The sequence below is a fragment of the Rhamphochromis longiceps genome, linkage group LG4 (genome assembly GCF_057381845.1).
Source record: "Rhamphochromis longiceps isolate RC_006_pf linkage group LG4, R_longiceps_female_GT1.1, whole genome shotgun sequence".
NCBI classification, from domain to species: domain Eukaryota; kingdom Metazoa; phylum Chordata; class Actinopteri; order Cichliformes; family Cichlidae; genus Rhamphochromis; species Rhamphochromis longiceps.
Genome location: NC_140560.1, coordinates 18,176,722 through 18,193,013, shown reverse-complemented (window position 1 = coordinate 18,193,013; position 16,292 = coordinate 18,176,722). Strand labels below are relative to the sequence as shown.

Sequence of the window (16,292 nt, the reverse complement as noted above, 5' to 3'; positions counted from 1 at the left end):
TACTGCTGCATTATGTGGTGTGAAATTGTGCCTATAAATTAATTTCCAGTAGACAAGAACCTGTTGATGAAAGTCAGAGAAAGTGGTTGGCAATCTATGAGATTCAAAGTCAAAGCGTACTTAAAAGTCTATTCCTCCAGAATTTAAAAATATTACATGAGGCATAATGAACCAGAATGACTGTTTGCTATAAAGAAAGGACTTTACCCATTTAAGCTTTAAAACACCATGACACCAAAATAACTTGTTAGTTGTATAAAGTGCTTTGAGTGCTCAGATACAGTAAAAAACAAAAAGCGCTATATGAGAACTGGACAATTTACCATAGATGAGCCCAGACAAACAGCACATCCTTGTCTTATCCCCTTTTTGATTTCAAATATCGGACATGCTCCATGACCTAAAGCTACTGAGCTCTTGATACTGTTATATAGCATCCCAATTACCTGGTTTTAAGGAACGTGTGAATAAATCACTGTCGTCAAGCAGATGAGAGGCTTTTTATTAATCTGTACGGATCAGGTAATGCCGCTCTTCTTCTCAGCTTCTGTCCCCACACACCTAACTTCCTTTCAGAATTCCTCCACCAATCACAGGGCAGGGAACAGAACGCTACCAGGTGCTTCTCCGTACATGAATAGGTGTATTTTTTTCCATTACTGTCTTTGTTTGCCATATCTGTGCATCCTTCAAGTTTCCAAAAGCAGCTGTTAGATCAGCTTAGTACAATTCAATATGAGTCCTTAACTACTGCACTGCTGGTTCACAGAATGCAGGTGGTCGCCCTCTGGTGGACTATGTGGGAACTGTTCAAATTCAAATTCAAATTCAAATTTTATTTGTCACGTACACAGTCATACACAGTACGATATGTAGTGAAATGCTTGGACAACTGCTCGTGACCTAAAGAAAACAAAAAAGGAAAAGGCTATGAATAAGATAGGAAATAAATATGAAAAATTAAAAAGGGTAAATTTAACTAGGAAGGAATAAAATATAAATTAAGGTTAAAAATGAAATAACTGTACAACACAAATTAGAATGAAGGGTAAATTTAACTGGGAGAATAAGATAAAATATATAAATTAAAGTTGAAAATAAAATAACTGTACAACAAAATACACAATATAGAACTATATAAGAATGTATGAAGAAATATAAATAAATATATACACAATAACAGCAGCATATACACAATAACAGCAACGTGATTTAAGTAATGAAGTGAAACAATGTCCAGAATGTCCAGTGTGTGTAAGAACCATATGTGTGGGTCAGTATTGTGTGGTGGTGTGATTGAGAGACCGTATCGCCTGCGGGAAGAAGCTCCTCCTCAGTCTCTCTGTGTTGGTCTTCAGGGAGCGGAATCGCTTTCCTGACCTCAGCAGAGAGAACAGTCTGTTGTTGGGATGGCTGAGGTCCTTCACGATCTTCCTGGCCTTGGTCCAGCACCGCCTGCTGTAGATTGAGTGCAGGTCAGGGAGCTCGGAGCGGATGGTGCGCTCAGCTGACCGCACAACCCTCTGTAGAGCTCGTCTGTCCTGCATGGTGCTGTTCCCGAACCAGGTTAAGATGTTTCCCGTCAGGATGCTCTCTATGGTGCAGGAGTAAAAGTTCCTGAGCACCTTGGAGGGCAGTTGGAAGTCTCTCAAGCGTCTGAGGTGGTAGAGACGCTGACGGGCCTTTTTCACCACGGTGTTGATGTGACAGGACCATGACAGGTCCTGCGTGATGTGAACTCCGAGGTATTTGAAGCTGTCCACTCTCTCCACTGGGCACTCGTTGATGACAGGGGTCTGGTAGTTCCTCTCCTGCTTAGTGCTGAAGTCCACTATCAACTCCTTTGTCTTACTGACGTTTAGAAGGAGGTTGTTCCTCTGGCACCAGTTCTCCAGATTCCTAATCTCCTTCAGGTAGGCCGTCTCGTTGTTATCAGAGATCAGGCCCACCACGACGGTGTCGTCAGCAAACTTGATGATGGTGGTGGAGCTGGTAGTGGCCACACAGTCATATGTGTACAAAGAGTACAGCAGGGGGCTCAGAACACACCCCTGGGGGGCTCCAGTGCTGAGAGTGGTGGAGGCTGAGACATGTCCGCCCATCCTTACTGCCTGTGGTCTGCCAGTTAGGAAGTTGGAGATCCACTGACACATAGATGAGCTGAGTCCCAGATGCTCCAGCTTGGTGGTGAGTGTGGAGGGAATTATGGTGTTAAATGCAGAGCTGTAGTCTATGAAGAGCATTTTAACATAATTCCCCCTTCTAGTGTCCAAGTGAGTGAGTGATGTGTGGAGGAGATGAGAGATGGCATCGTCTGTGGAACGATTTGGACGGTAAGCGAACTGTAGTGGGTCCAGTGTGTCTGGTAGTGAAGAAATGATGAAGTCTCTGACCAGGCGTTCAAAGCACTTCATCACTACTGAGGTGAGGGCTACAGGGCGATAGTCATTGAGAGAAGCAGGGTGGGGTTTCTTCAGGACAGGAACAATGATGGACTCTTTGAAGCATGTGGGGATCACCGACTGAGATAGAGAGATGTTGAATATCTCAGTGAACACAGGAGCTAGCTGGTATGCGCAGTCTCTTAGGATACGACCTGGGATGCCGTCTGGTCCTGCTGCTTTCCTGGTGTTCACTCTCTTGAAGGCTCTCCTTACTTCATGCTCGGAGATGACGAGCACGTTTCCGGTGCTGGCAGTATCTTCCTGTCTGCAGCCGTTAGCGCCGCTAACACTAGCATTGTTGGAGTCCTTAGCTGCAGCCTCGAAGCGAGCATAGAAAGTGTTCAGCTCGTCTGCCAGAGTCACGGCCGCGTTCGTCATACCGGTTGTTGGTGCTTTATAGTCCGTTATTGTCCTTAGTCCCCGCCACAGGCTCCTAGAGTCACTCTGTTGGAGTTGTGACTCTAGTTTCCTCCCGTAGCGCTGCTTCGCCTCTTTCACCGCCCTCCGCACGTTATATGACGCGGCTTTGTACGGGTCCATGTCCCCCGTCATGAGTCCCGTGTTGTAGGCAGCGGTGCGGGATCTCAGAGCGTCGCGGATGGTTTTATCCACCCACGGCTTCTGGTTGGGAAACGTTGTGATAGTCTTTGTCTCCACGGTATCATCCGCTAGTTTCCCGATGAATCCCACAACCGCTTCCGTAAACACGTTGACATCATCATCGGAGCTGTTTCTGAACATGCCCCAGTCTGCGTCATCGAGTGCGTCCTGTAACGCGGCCACCGATTGATCCGTCCAGCGCGCGACCTTCCTCTGAACCGGAACTTCCTGTTTCAGCCTTTGTTTGTATTTTGGGATGAGGAAGATGGCGGCGTGATCAGATTTGCCAAAAGGAGGGCGGGATTGTGCCTTGTAGCCGTCCTTGACCGTAGTGTAGCAGTGGTCCAGTGTCCTTTCACCTCTGGTGGGGCAGGAGATGTGTTGATAAAAGTTCGGCGCTGCGCGTTTGAGGTTGGCGCTATTAAAGTCCCCCGTCACAATAAGCGCAGCGTCCCGGTGTTGTGTCTGGTGCTGTGTGAGTGCCTCATGCAGCTCGCATAAGGCGGTGACCGTGTCCGCTTGTGGTGGAATATAAACGGCACTTACAATGACCGATGTAAATTCCCGAGGTAGATAAAAAGGACGACACATGATGGACAGTAGTTCCAGATTTGGTGTGCAGGAGCGTGTGAGAGGAACAACGTTCGCACTGTTGCACCAGTTGTTGTTCACCATTAAACACACGCCGCCTCCCCTTGACTTCCCCGAGTCCCGTGTCCTGTCCATGCGGTGAACCGAGAAGAACTCGGCCGGCTGGATGGCGTGGTCCGGCACCGCTGGGTTCAGCCATGTCTCGGTGAAGCAGAGGAGATTGCAGTCCCGAATGTCTCTCTGGAACTTTACCCTGGCCCTGAGGTCGTCAAGCTTGTTCTCCAGTGACTGGACGTTGGCGAGCAGGATGCTAGGCAGAGGTGTGCGGTGTGCACGAGCTCTCAGCCTGTTCCTGACGCCGGCTCGCTTCCCTCTAGGCCGCCGCCGCTTCCCTTTGTTCTCCCTCAAGATCTCACTCGGCCAGCTCGGATCCTGTATCTTGTAATTAGATTAACAAGAAAGACGCAAAGGGATAAAGCCACAGGGTTTAAAATGTTGATGTTAATCTTCCTTTTCTGACTTGTTTTTGATCCTGAACTTATATCTCATCTTAGCTGAAAAGAACTAAAATGGACCAGTGCCTGTGACATGCAAGAAGTAAAGCTGTTACTGGAGAATCATCCTTAACAAGAAAATCATCAGTGGAACAAAAAGAAAACAGACAGAAGCAAATCCTTCATCTTTATCTGCTGTGATGATCAATATCTGAGCTACACAAACATAACAGCCACACAAGTAGGATGTTTTGGGTTTTTATGGGGGTTTTTTTTATTTAAAAGAAAGAGAATTCCAATTTTTACATCATGAATTAGATCTTTTCTATTAATTCAGTAGTCAAAACATAATATAAATAAAACACACGGTTAAATATAATTAGCATTTTGATTGTAGCATCGCTTTTAAATACAGTTCATTAGCATTATCAGCTTTAAGAGTACAAAGATAATTCTGGAAGTCACCATTTCTATTGCTTACAATCTTTTGAAAGTCACTTTTACAAGTACAGACAAACTCTCCTCAAACAAGCTTAATCAACAGGAACACGAAAAACATAGTAAAGCAGAAATAAAAGAGAATCTGATCAGGAATGTGTTCAAGTTAAAATACAGTCACAGCAGTTTTGAGCAGCTTCTGGCTCATACAAATTGAGAAGCTGAGTGATACTGTAAGAACGAACAGTAGCCACGATGGCTCTGCTCTGCTAATTCGGATTGAGGATTGAACCATTTAACATATAATATAGTTCTATTTTTGGTGCCTATAGACCTTGAGATTTTTAGTTTTGCAAACTTGAAAATTTGATGTGGGAAGTTTAATTCTTCTAGTAAAAATTTGGCTAAATCTTACAATAAAATACAATTTGTTTAGGTGAGATCTTACCTTTTGACTGTCACCGGACTTCCGGTAAGAAAAACGTTACTGCCAGTTGTTTACGGTGTGGTTGTCGTCAGGTTTCCGTGTGACAGCAGACTTTCAAGGCGTGTGTTACAACCAGCAGCGCGTCTAGCTGAGCCCAGGCGGATAAATGAAGAGCGCGCACCCCAATCTTTTCTGGCAAGAATTTTGTGTTTTTGTTGTTTCCTTTATCTTTTCTGAGTTCTCTCTTTGTTACGAGAAAATATTGTTTGGTTTCTTTAAGTACCCCATGCACAGGGCAAACGAATTTTATTTCATTAATTTATTGATATTATTGGCTAAATTTCATACACATAAGTCGAAATTTTCTAACGCAAAACCATCCTTTCAGTGCTTTTTAAATGAAACCAAACAATATGTTAAAACCATACAACATTCTCAAAATCTAAACGCTGTCAAAACCATAAACTAATGTTCCCTGTTCAATATCATGTGATTCTTTAATAGACTGTCTATTTTGGGGTTTTTTTTATACAAACCCCCTGAAATTGTGTTTGCTATTTTGTATTTGTATATCTGTATTTTGTGCTTTGTCAATAAAGTGTATTCAAAGAAAGAAAAAAGGGCGCACCCCGCCCGCGTTAGGTGTCGCGCAGAGGCGGAGGAAAGGCAGAGTTGATGTTCGAATCTTTTGTTTAACAGTCTTACTGTACATGGGTGGATGGTTGTAAATCACATCACAGATGCCAAAAACCTCTCAAACCAAGCCCTCTTGCCGGTGATGCTGTGCGCAACCTCGTGACAACCACATGACTGATACTAACTCCTGAGCTGACTGTATGCTAACATGCGCCACAAATAAGGGTCATATTTGGATTTAAAACAATCACCGAGAAGCTTCCACTGAATGCTACTTTCCCCTGCATGACACTGAAATCATTAACACATACTAACCCTCCATACCCTGTAGGAAACTCACTTCCTTGGAATAACATTTCAACAGGGAAAGAGTTGAGAGCAAATGTCCTTCTCTTGAACCTTCTGTCAGTCAGACAAGTGTAGCTTGGGCTTTTCTTTGCACAGGACAGGATTAACAATGGCGACATAAACGAGCTAAGGAAGCATAGAAACTGCAGAAAGGGCGTATGGCTCCTGTGTCAGTGAATCCAAACTACCTCTGTTTGAACAAATCCAGTTACACAGCTCAAGAAAATATTACTCTAACGGAAGAAAAAGGCAGTATGTGTCTCAGTAGTACTAAAAAGCTATTATATCAAAACGTAAAGGGAAAACTGAACTGAAACTGAAACAAAACGAAGCCTATCATTAGGAATACTGACTTTTTACAACTTCAGTTCTTTTTTCACTCAGTAGGTGGCAGCAAACTACAAACAATGGTTGCATTTTACACTCATCCGTTTTCATTAGAGGCAGAACCCAGAAGCACATCCAGGTTTAGGTCTACTGCTTGGTGCTACACAGAAACAGGCTGAACAGACTGGAACTCACATGAATTTGGACGAATCGAAGTAAGAACGTCACTTCTGCTCAACTGAATTGATTATCATGACCCTCACTAATAGCCACCTTAATAAGTTAAGAGCAATGTGCCAAAGTAGTATAAATATTTTAACTTTTGGCAAATCCAGCAGGTTAATTAAGTGATTTCACATCATGTGTTCAAACGGCTTGTCAGTTTTTAATATATCCCATGTGCGCATACTTAAGCTTTAAAAAAATACAGTCCAATGACCTGATAGATGTTTGCTGAACATTGTGGTTTACATCAGCACTTAAATTAAATCATAAAGAACCTGTTTTGTGTGGGCTGTTCGATACCATGAAGCAAGACCTCTGAACATCTCACTTTTTACACACAAACACACACATCCAAGCAAACAGTGTTTTATGTGCTATCGTCTAAAATATTATAAATTTGCCTAAAATAGAAGTGTTTAAAACTTCTATACAGATCCTGTGCAGCTGCAAAGCAAAAATAAAAAACTCCCTCCAGGCAGAAGCGGCCATTTTCGTATGTGGGGAAAACCCCCACAAAAACAGAGGGGACAGGCTGGCACCAGAACACCATGGATGTGCCCCGAGATGAGTGTGAAAATGTGATTATCAACAAGCCCACCTGGGCTTCAGGTAGGCCGCACGCTTGTCCAGAGTTCACTTTGTCTTCAAGCGTTTTAATTTAAAACATAAACTGAGGCCTACCCCAAGCTAAAAGAAGCTAAACCTATACACCATGGACAGAGACAGTCTGATTGAGTTTTATTTTAGGCTGGGAATGAGCTACCAACGCATTTTGAAAAGCCTGGCAATGCAAGGAACCATCATTACGGAGAGACATTTAAACCGGATATTGAGAGCCAAGTCGCTTTACAGACGTAAGTACGACCTGGACGCCGGGATAGATTTTATTGTGAACCAACTGCAAGGGCCTGGGAAGGATCACGGTTATCGGTGGATGTTTACAAAGTGCAAACAACACGGCACTGCGATCAGGAAAGAAGACGTCAGGATCCTCATCTCTTTACTGGACCCATTAGGTTCCCAGGTTCGCCAGACCACACGTCTCAGAAGGAGGCAATATTTTGCTCAGGGGCCTAACTTTGTGTGGCACATAGACTCTTATGACAAACTAAAGCCATATGGGATATGTATTAATGGATGCATCGACGGTTTCTCACGCAACATCATTTGGCTGCGGGCCGCACACACTAACAGTGACCCAAAGGTTATCGGAGGTTACTTTGTGGAAGCAGTGGAGAGTCGTGGGGGTTTCCCCAGGCTCGTACGAACTGACATGGGCACTGAGAACGTGTTGGTCAGAGACCTCCAGCGTTATTTACAGAGAGATGACGGGGATGATAGAGCAGGAGACAGAAGCTATGTCACAGGAGCAAGTACGGCAAACCAGAGAATTGAGAGCTGGTGGGCAGTGATGAGAAAAGAAGGAGTCGAGTCATGGATCAAGCTTCTAGGAGAACTGAAGGACGAAGGATTCTTCTTTGGGGATTTCATTGACAAAGCTCTGTCACAGTTCTGCTTCATGTCAATCATTCAGGTAAATGACCCATATTATGATAACCAGTGGTGGTAATTAATTACATTAAATTACGCTGTTTTAGCAGTAAGGGTAACAAAATAATCATTTACATACCGTAGTTAAAACGACATTACCTTTACCGAACGGTAAATGCAATGTATTCCTAACGTTGTTGAAGTAGGTCAACTGCGCTCTGTATGTGCGTAATGGAGGCTGAAGCATCGACCCAGCCAAAGTTTTTAAATCAGGGAACACTTTGCCAATTGAACTGATCAGAAGTCAGCACGACTTAAATGTTGTTTTTTTCTGATCGGAGGACATTATCCTTGTCTGCGCTCATTCTGCATCAGCAGTTATGCTGCAGCTACCGATCTGTCACTGCCAGTCTGTCAAAAGCAGTCAGAGGCTTCACGCATCAGTAACTCTTCAGCGCTCTATCATTGGTACATTCAGGACTCAGATGATATTGGATCCCCTCATGGGATTGAAAAATATTGATTTTGTCACCTGTATTATGCGCATAAAGTTGAAAAGCTTTGCGCATCCGGACCAAGATTAGTATTAGTATTAGTATAAAGCCCAGATCCCACAACTCAGTGGTTTGCCTGGTGTGGTTCTTTCTTTTCTTTTTTTGCAATCACTCCCTCTTCCTTTGGTTTTCATTAAACTGCATCCAAACATTGCTGCTTTTCAATTCATTTAAGGATGCACCACACTTATTTTCGACCATTTTAAAAATGCCTTGTATTACAGCTCTGACCTAATTCTTGTTTCTTCATCAGGAGGTATTGAATGACATCCGGAGTGTTTGGAATGCTCACCGTATAAGGCCCTCAAAGAATAACAACGTGCCCTGTGGGATACCTGATGTCATGTACATGGCCCCTCACCTTTGGGGTGCAGAAGACTGTCTCGTTCCACTGACAGAAGATTTGACCTTGTGTAAAAATAGCTGCACTTTTGTTAGTTCAGTCCCATGTGATGTGCAAGTGTTTGATTTGTGCACAATAATAATGGAGGAATCAAGCTTGGAATTCCCATCTACCATGTCCCAGGCCCTTGATTTATATTTTCATCTCAGGGATACAGTTCGTTCACAGTTATTTGAGGCTACTTAAATGGACACAAACATACAAATGTAGTACATTTTGTACTTCAGTACGTATTCCTACAGCTTAATGTACTTATTATTAAGTAATTATTTTTCTCCAGTGTGTACTTATCTTGTCTTTGTATCAAAATTATCAGAAAAGACTGTATAACATAATTTTCATTTTATCCATGTCAGTAAATTAACTCATCATGAAGTGTTGCTTGCTCTTGGTAGTGTTAAAATCTCCCAATTCTTTGAATCTTTGGGCTGAAGGAAGGACAATACTCGGTGTATAAATGCTCAATCAACAATCTTTTATTTCCATACAATCCAACACTTTATGAGCATAAGCCATCATGATGGGGAGACATGCATGAAGAGGGTCACAGCAAATCTCAAAATGGTGACGGGCTACTCCGCTTCTTATAGCCTCTAGTGGCCCCCACCTAGTCGTAAAAGCCTAAACATTCACATTCTTTCTCTGTTACGGCGCCTAAGTTATGACCTCGGCTCCCTGTCTTTCTGCTCTCTGTAAAGGTGGGGGTATGGAATGTGGTCTGTCTCTTCTATTATCGGCACAAGGTCCTCTGCACACAACATTCTCTTCATGATTCAGCAGTATGAAATGTCAAGAAACAGTGTAACACATTCACAGCAGATCAAGGGTACAGGGTAATCCACACCTGTCTAACAAATCCAAAAATGGTCACATTCTTTTAACCTAAAAATATAAGGGAAACTAAGCTACATACTTTGCACACAATCTAGACTAAGGGATACATATATGTTCTACAGCTGTTAACATAATTCAACTACTTTAACTACAGATATAAGATAACATATGATAACAGAATAATCTCACAGTAGCTACAAAGCGTGGAGTATTAAACTAAAATATGATACAGGTTAGAAAAAAATAAATCCTTTTGGGATTGAGTTAAACTTATCAAACTGTTAAAGCATCAAAAGTTGTTCATAATAGTTTTTGGTAGCAAAAATGTGTTCATTTCTAACAAAAACAAGAGCACCTTGGATAACAACCACATAGACTGGCAATATAGCTAATGTTGTGATCAATTAGACAAGAAGACCAAGTAGGCTAAAGTGTAGAATCATAGTTGTGTCACCAATGCTCCAAATGTTTCTTGAGCCTATATTTTTGTTATTGTGGAATAGATTAAAGCAATCCCATGTTTGATAAAGAACGGCTTCTTTTCTTAAAAATCACAGCACGTGTATGACATTATAGAATGAGTAATTAAATAACTTTCAGCGGTGTCATTAGACATGTTCATGTTTAAAGATGTATAGAATGTAACAGAGAGGACAATGTTTTGTACAAATGAGAATGGTTTACTGGTGTCTTTCAAAATACACCATACTCAAAAACAGGTTGTATTTTGCATATAATAACAGGCTAAAATAACAGTTACATTGTGAAGAGGTTATACAAACCTCTTCACAATGTAACCAATCTCTGTAATTGACAACTTTTCTTCTAAACCCATTAGGAACATAAAGGTTCACATTCTTGTTTCTATTAAGATTTCTGCAAACATCTGAAATACTTTAATATAGAACATGCTTAATCAGTTGGAATATGGTATTTGTAATGGTGTTGTACTTATGTTTGTATATACAGTAGACAGCACTCAGCAATCTTCCAGTTTGTAGAACTGTTACTGTATGCTATATTGGAAATATTTGTTACTCTTCCTGTAGTAAAAAAGTATTAGAATGTTAAAATTAGTCATTTATTTTGGCACTAGCCAAAAACACAGTAACAATGTGTGCAGCAGGAACAGATGCACTTCTATGTTTAGTGTACGGATTCCTGCCAGGTGAAGCACTGAAAATTAAAATCATTTAAATATGTATATGTATTTTCAACTGGTGTTGTTTTGTGGTCTCATTCCCCAAGCAATTTGTTGCCTTATTTTGTCCCCAATATCTAACTGCTGCTTCTGCAAAGTCAGAGTGCTAAGTGCTGTCTACTACAGGCAACTCCACTTCAAATAACCTGAACATTCCCTTTAGCTTACTATTTTAATTAGCGGGAGAAACTAAGAAAGCACTTACTGACCAGATGAAAAAAAAGGCTGCACATGAAAAAGGCACAACGGGCTACACCGTTAAGAGAACTTAACGGCCCAGTCTATTGAACATTCACATTCATTCCTTCATGTTACTGTTAACTACACCCGTGTTTCTATGAACTGTTAGGGTGGAAAACCTAAAACGTGTAGGGCAGAGTGCCTTGAGGACCATGGTTGGGTAACACTGACCTACACCACATCCATCACCCACATAGAGCTTGCGAGAATGCTGTTAAATTCACTGCGAAAGTCTGGTTAGCTGTGATAACCAAGGGGCAGCTTTAGCACACATCCACATGTGTGGGATTGTGGTCTGCGGAGGAAATCTGTAGTTTCTATGAACTCAATTAGTATGGCTTTATCGAACAGATTGGATCCTGTACAGAACCGCAGGAAAAGCTGAAGATATCAATTTCTCCAATGTACCTTTTCAGGTAACGAGAAACTGTTGACTGGGCAGCTGTCATCTCCTCTGGAAAGATTAGAAGCTCCTTCACTGTTTTTACAGTTGGTTTTTTTTCTGCAATGAAATGATGCAGTCCTTCTGGTGGGAGTAAACCAGCTACAGAACCCACAACGGGACGCCAGCACTTGATTACAAACATTGGGGCCTGAATAAGTACTTTGTGTCCTATCTGTGATATTGACCTCAGATGAAATAATGTTTGAGTCCTCAAAGGCACTGATCAAATCAGTAAGACAATGACCTCTTCTAACAGTTAGTATTACGGGACAAGATCGTGGTTCAGGGGGTGCTTGGTCAGGAATATTGGCCTCTCCTGTCAGCCCCGGTGAGAGAGACAATGTGTGATGAGGTGGATCAGACTCTTTTTCTGTAAACAGTGTTTCAGGGTTTAGTTCAACCACACTAATATCCACCCTGTTATCCCCACTAATAATAACAACTGCATCAGAATCTTCACTTTCACCTACATTTGGCAGACCATCCCATGGTAATGTGTCATTCAGTTCCAAATATCCACTTATGGAAGCTCCATCATTAATTACAAAGTTTGATGGTTCTGAATTCACGTTTTCCACCAACAGATCATCAGCGGCCTGATTAGGTTCATTGTCAGTGAGATCTACCACAGAGGGCTGGGTTATTGCATGATCGGCCTCTACGTCTTGAGGCTGCTGTTGTGTTTTCTTTCTGGTACACAGATAAAGTCGCAGAATTTTGACCTTACTTTGCTTATACAACTCATCAACTGTACTGGAAGCATCCACATGCATCTGTGAGCTCTCAATATGAGTTGAATAGTGTGAAAGACTTTTGGTTTTTTTTGAGGTGCCATTGGGGAAAAACTGATTTTCAGCCATAAGTTTGATATTTGACACTGTTTCATTTTTATCTACAGATAAATGCCTTGTTGGGGCGACCATGGCTCAGGGGGTTGGGAAGCGTATCTGGGATACCAGAAGGTTGCCGGTTCGATCCCTGGGCTCTCTGTCCTGGTCGTTGTGTCCTTGGGCAAGACACTTTACCCTACTGCCTACTGGTGTTGGCCAGAGGGGCCGATGGCGCGATATGGCAGCCTCGCTTCTGTCAGTCTGCCCCAGGGCAGCTGTGGCTACAACTGTAGCTGCCTCCACCAGTGTGTGTGAATGTGAGAGTGAATGAATAGTGGCATTGTAAAGCACTTTGGGTGCCTTGAAAAGCACTATATAAATCCAATCCATTATTGTTCCACCACCACTTACACACGTCACCTGTTTGAACCCACCCTTCTCCTCATCAAAATCCATCCAGCCAACCTCAATTCGTCTCACTGTTCGTTTTGCATTTGTATTTTCTGCCCACTGAGACAATTTCTTTTTAGGAGGCATTCCCTCAGCTCCTGTCAGTCTTTGTCGTAGCCTTGAGAGTATAGATTCTTTCCTGGATGGTGACGTGTTGCTTGTCTGCAGAAGGCCACAGTGGAGACTCTATCGCCAACTTTGGGGATGTACTTTGCCAGGTCACTGTCTGTCATTAAGGGAATGAGAGTTTCATCAATCTGAAAAATATAAATAACAAATTAATAAAAGTGTCAATATTAAAAAAACAATGAATACATACAACTGCATATTTTAGAGTTGTTTTTTGCTATCTACTTTTGATAACAGATACTTTTGGTAATGTGGTACACATTTGTCCAACATAAGATGAACAAAAATTACTTTTTAAATTACTCTTTAAACATATCATGTCATTAATTAATGTCATTGATTAAACCAAAATATGAAATTCAATAATTTATTTTAGAATGTGCATAGTAAATTGTGGATTGCGGCTCTCCGTTCAAAAACAAACACACAGACACACGCACACAGCAACAGCTGCAGTGGCTTACATTCTCATCTTCAAGTTTCTTGATCACATCTTCTTCAACTTTACGCTCTGTTAAAAATTCTCGCAGCCGAGTATCCATAGCTGACCTCCAAACCACATGAAAATGAAATTAGTATTTTTACACTCGGTTATAAATTTTATGTAGCAGATTTTTACATGATAGCCTACCTATAAAATCACTTTATATATGGCAAATCAGAATTTGATAATGATTGTTTTATTACTTAGATATTATCTATGGTAATGAGGAATGGAGCGATTGTCTACTTGGAGTTTAAGTAGTTCAGTATTAGCAATGGCAACCTGCATCAATACAAAATCATTCTGATCACTGTATGCTTTATTAGTTCCCTTGGCAACGTGATACCTGCAGTGAGCTACTGTAACTGCAAGGCTTCATCCGGTGATGCATTGAAAGCTACGGCTCATTTAGCATGCATTACCTTGACAAGTGTGACTCACATGATGCTACTTTCAAAGGAGATGTTCAGCGAAAAAAAGAGGCAATTTTAAGATGCTTTCCGTCTAAAACTGTTATTATTGTCCAGACCAGATTAGTTGCACCAGCTAGTATGGTGATGTGGCCAGGGTAAAAGAGAGACAACTTCGTGACACAGAGAACTAAGGTTTTATGTTGAACATACCTCGTTTATTAGTAGCCTTCAGCCTTGCTCTACTTTGAAACGTCCTACAGTTAAAAATGAGTTTACGGCTACATATTAGCACAACAAAACAACGTGTAGTAGCAACATGAGGATACAACATTTGAAACGTCAGCAGATACAATTTAGAACATAGTAACAATATAGGTCTGAATAAATAACTGCCGAATTGCGGGATAACAATATGAAATAAATATAAAATATAATACACTCACCTTAAGGACATCACCAACAGCAAGGACTCCGTACTATGGCTGACGCAGGCTCTAGTGAATGTGCCCTGGGATGATATATATATATATATATATCATCAAGTGTTTCGTGGGCACGTTATACCTATTTCGTGGCCTTGAAATGGTATTTCGTGGCCACAATTTATTTATTTTTTGTACCATGTCATCAGAGGGGCTCCGTACAGATCAGCTGCCTTTACACAGAGAAATGTGAATGCTCTAGAGTTATGGGCAGGGATAGCTCAGTAGGTACAGTGGTGGCCCTATGATTGGAAGGTTGGGGGTTCGAATCCACTGAACGGCTCCCCCGAGGTACCCCTGAGCAAGGTGCTGTCTCTACGCACTGCTCTTTGGGTGCCCAGTGTCTTCCCACTCCTTCTCTGAGTGAATGGGTTAAATGCAGAGAGGGATTTTCCCTCGGGGATCAATACAGTATTCATTATTATTATTATCTTATTAGTATTGGGCTAGGATAAATCAAGCTAGAAGCAGTCCATGAGCTAAAATGAGTGTGATGCTCCTGCAGTAACTGATCACCTACACACAGCTTGAACTGGATTGCCAAAAGGGTTGAAATTACATACAGAGTAAAGAGAGTGGTTCTTATATACAGAACATGCCTCATTCACCCATTCATAAAAGCAACTTTTCTGTGTTTTTTATCACACTCTGATGAATGCATCAGAAAGCAATTCAGGGTTCAGTATCTTGCCCAAGGGATGCAGCCAAGGACTGAACCACCAACCTTCTGATTAGTGACCTGCTCTACCTCCTGATTAACAGTGCACTGTGTGAATTGCCTGTCTGTGTGAATCTCAGGTGCTACTTGTTGTTTTCAGGTGAACACAAAACTTCACAAGACAAGAAGCTGTGGAGTAAACCAAGTGGAGGGGGGTGGCCCAAGGACATCGACCCTGCTGACAAGAAACAAACCAGCCTTTTCAGGAATAAGGTCGAAAAGGACGAGAGCTACATCAACAGTGTTCTGCAGCTGTGCAGAGTAAGATTCAAATGAATCCACAGCAGTCCACCTAGTCTTACTATGATGCATGCTGTCTGGTTGGAGTTTTGGGTTGATGCATGTTGGCTGGATGGTTGCTGGCTTTATGGATAGTTGGGTTAATGCAGGTTTGTTGGTTGGATTGATATTGAATGGATACATGTTGTTTATGGATGTTGTGTAGCCCAGGGTTACAAACAGATAAAAGTTAGAAACCTTTTGTTAGAATTATTACACAAGTTGTTAATGCATTTAAGTTAAAACATTCAAAGCTAAAAGAGCAACACTGGTTACGCTGGTGAGGCTGCTTGGCTCTACACTTGCTGTAGCTGTGCCTCTGACGTAAGAGGAACATTGTTGCTGTTGAAGCAGAGAAGCAGGTGAAAGCGTAATGTGTCTTTTGTTAGCTAGTAGATCTGGAGACTTGAAGCTCTTTCCTTATAAATACACAGTGTTTGCACTAACAGTTACAGCTGCTTAAATGTTAAAGCTGTTCACTTGGTAAACAAATGTCAAAGATTACAGTTCTATGTGATTAGCTAACTGGTGCTGTCTAAACTCACACTCCTTTGTGTTGGTGTTTTGGTTTGGAAGTTGAGTTGTTGTTGTGAGTTGAAAGCAAATGAACATGCATGCCTATTTGCACTGAGTTGTTTTAAAGTAGTGTTTTTGTTTACCACTGGTGTTATTAATTGGTATAATGAATAGAATATAGCGAGTTTGCTGCCTTAAAGGAGCAGTATGGATTAGATCTATGAAACGAATTAATTTAGTTTCACAATCGGTAAGGACCATATTACTATGTAACATAAAAAAATGAATTTGAT

General features: G+C 41.7%; 1 protein-coding gene and 1 long non-coding RNA gene across 2 annotated transcripts in view; one reads left to right on the top strand and one right to left on the bottom strand.

The window, feature by feature from the left end:
* The window catches only part of LOC146671371 (uncharacterized), a 394,396-nt gene that overhangs the window by 17,795 nt on the left and 360,309 nt on the right, over positions 1-16,292 (bottom strand). The gene's annotated exons all lie outside the window — the stretch shown is intronic.
* LOC146671387 (uncharacterized) lies at positions 7,243-9,164 on the top strand. Its single transcript, XM_085405008.1, has 2 exons — positions 7,243-8,064; positions 8,829-9,164. Exons 1-2 carry the CDS (start codon positions 7,243-7,245, stop codon positions 9,162-9,164), a joined length of 1,158 nt encoding a protein of 385 aa, XP_085261134.1.

Bases quoted from the DNA above. Each gene is read 5' to 3' on its own strand.
- LOC146671387 (XM_085405008.1), top strand. From the start codon at position 7,243: ATGGACAGAGACAGTCTGATTGAGTTTTATTTTAGGCTGGGAATGAGC. The intron at 8,065-8,828 runs GTAAATGACCCA...TTTCTTCATCAG, and splicing joins GCTTCATGTCAATCATTCAG to GAGGTATTGAATGACATCCG.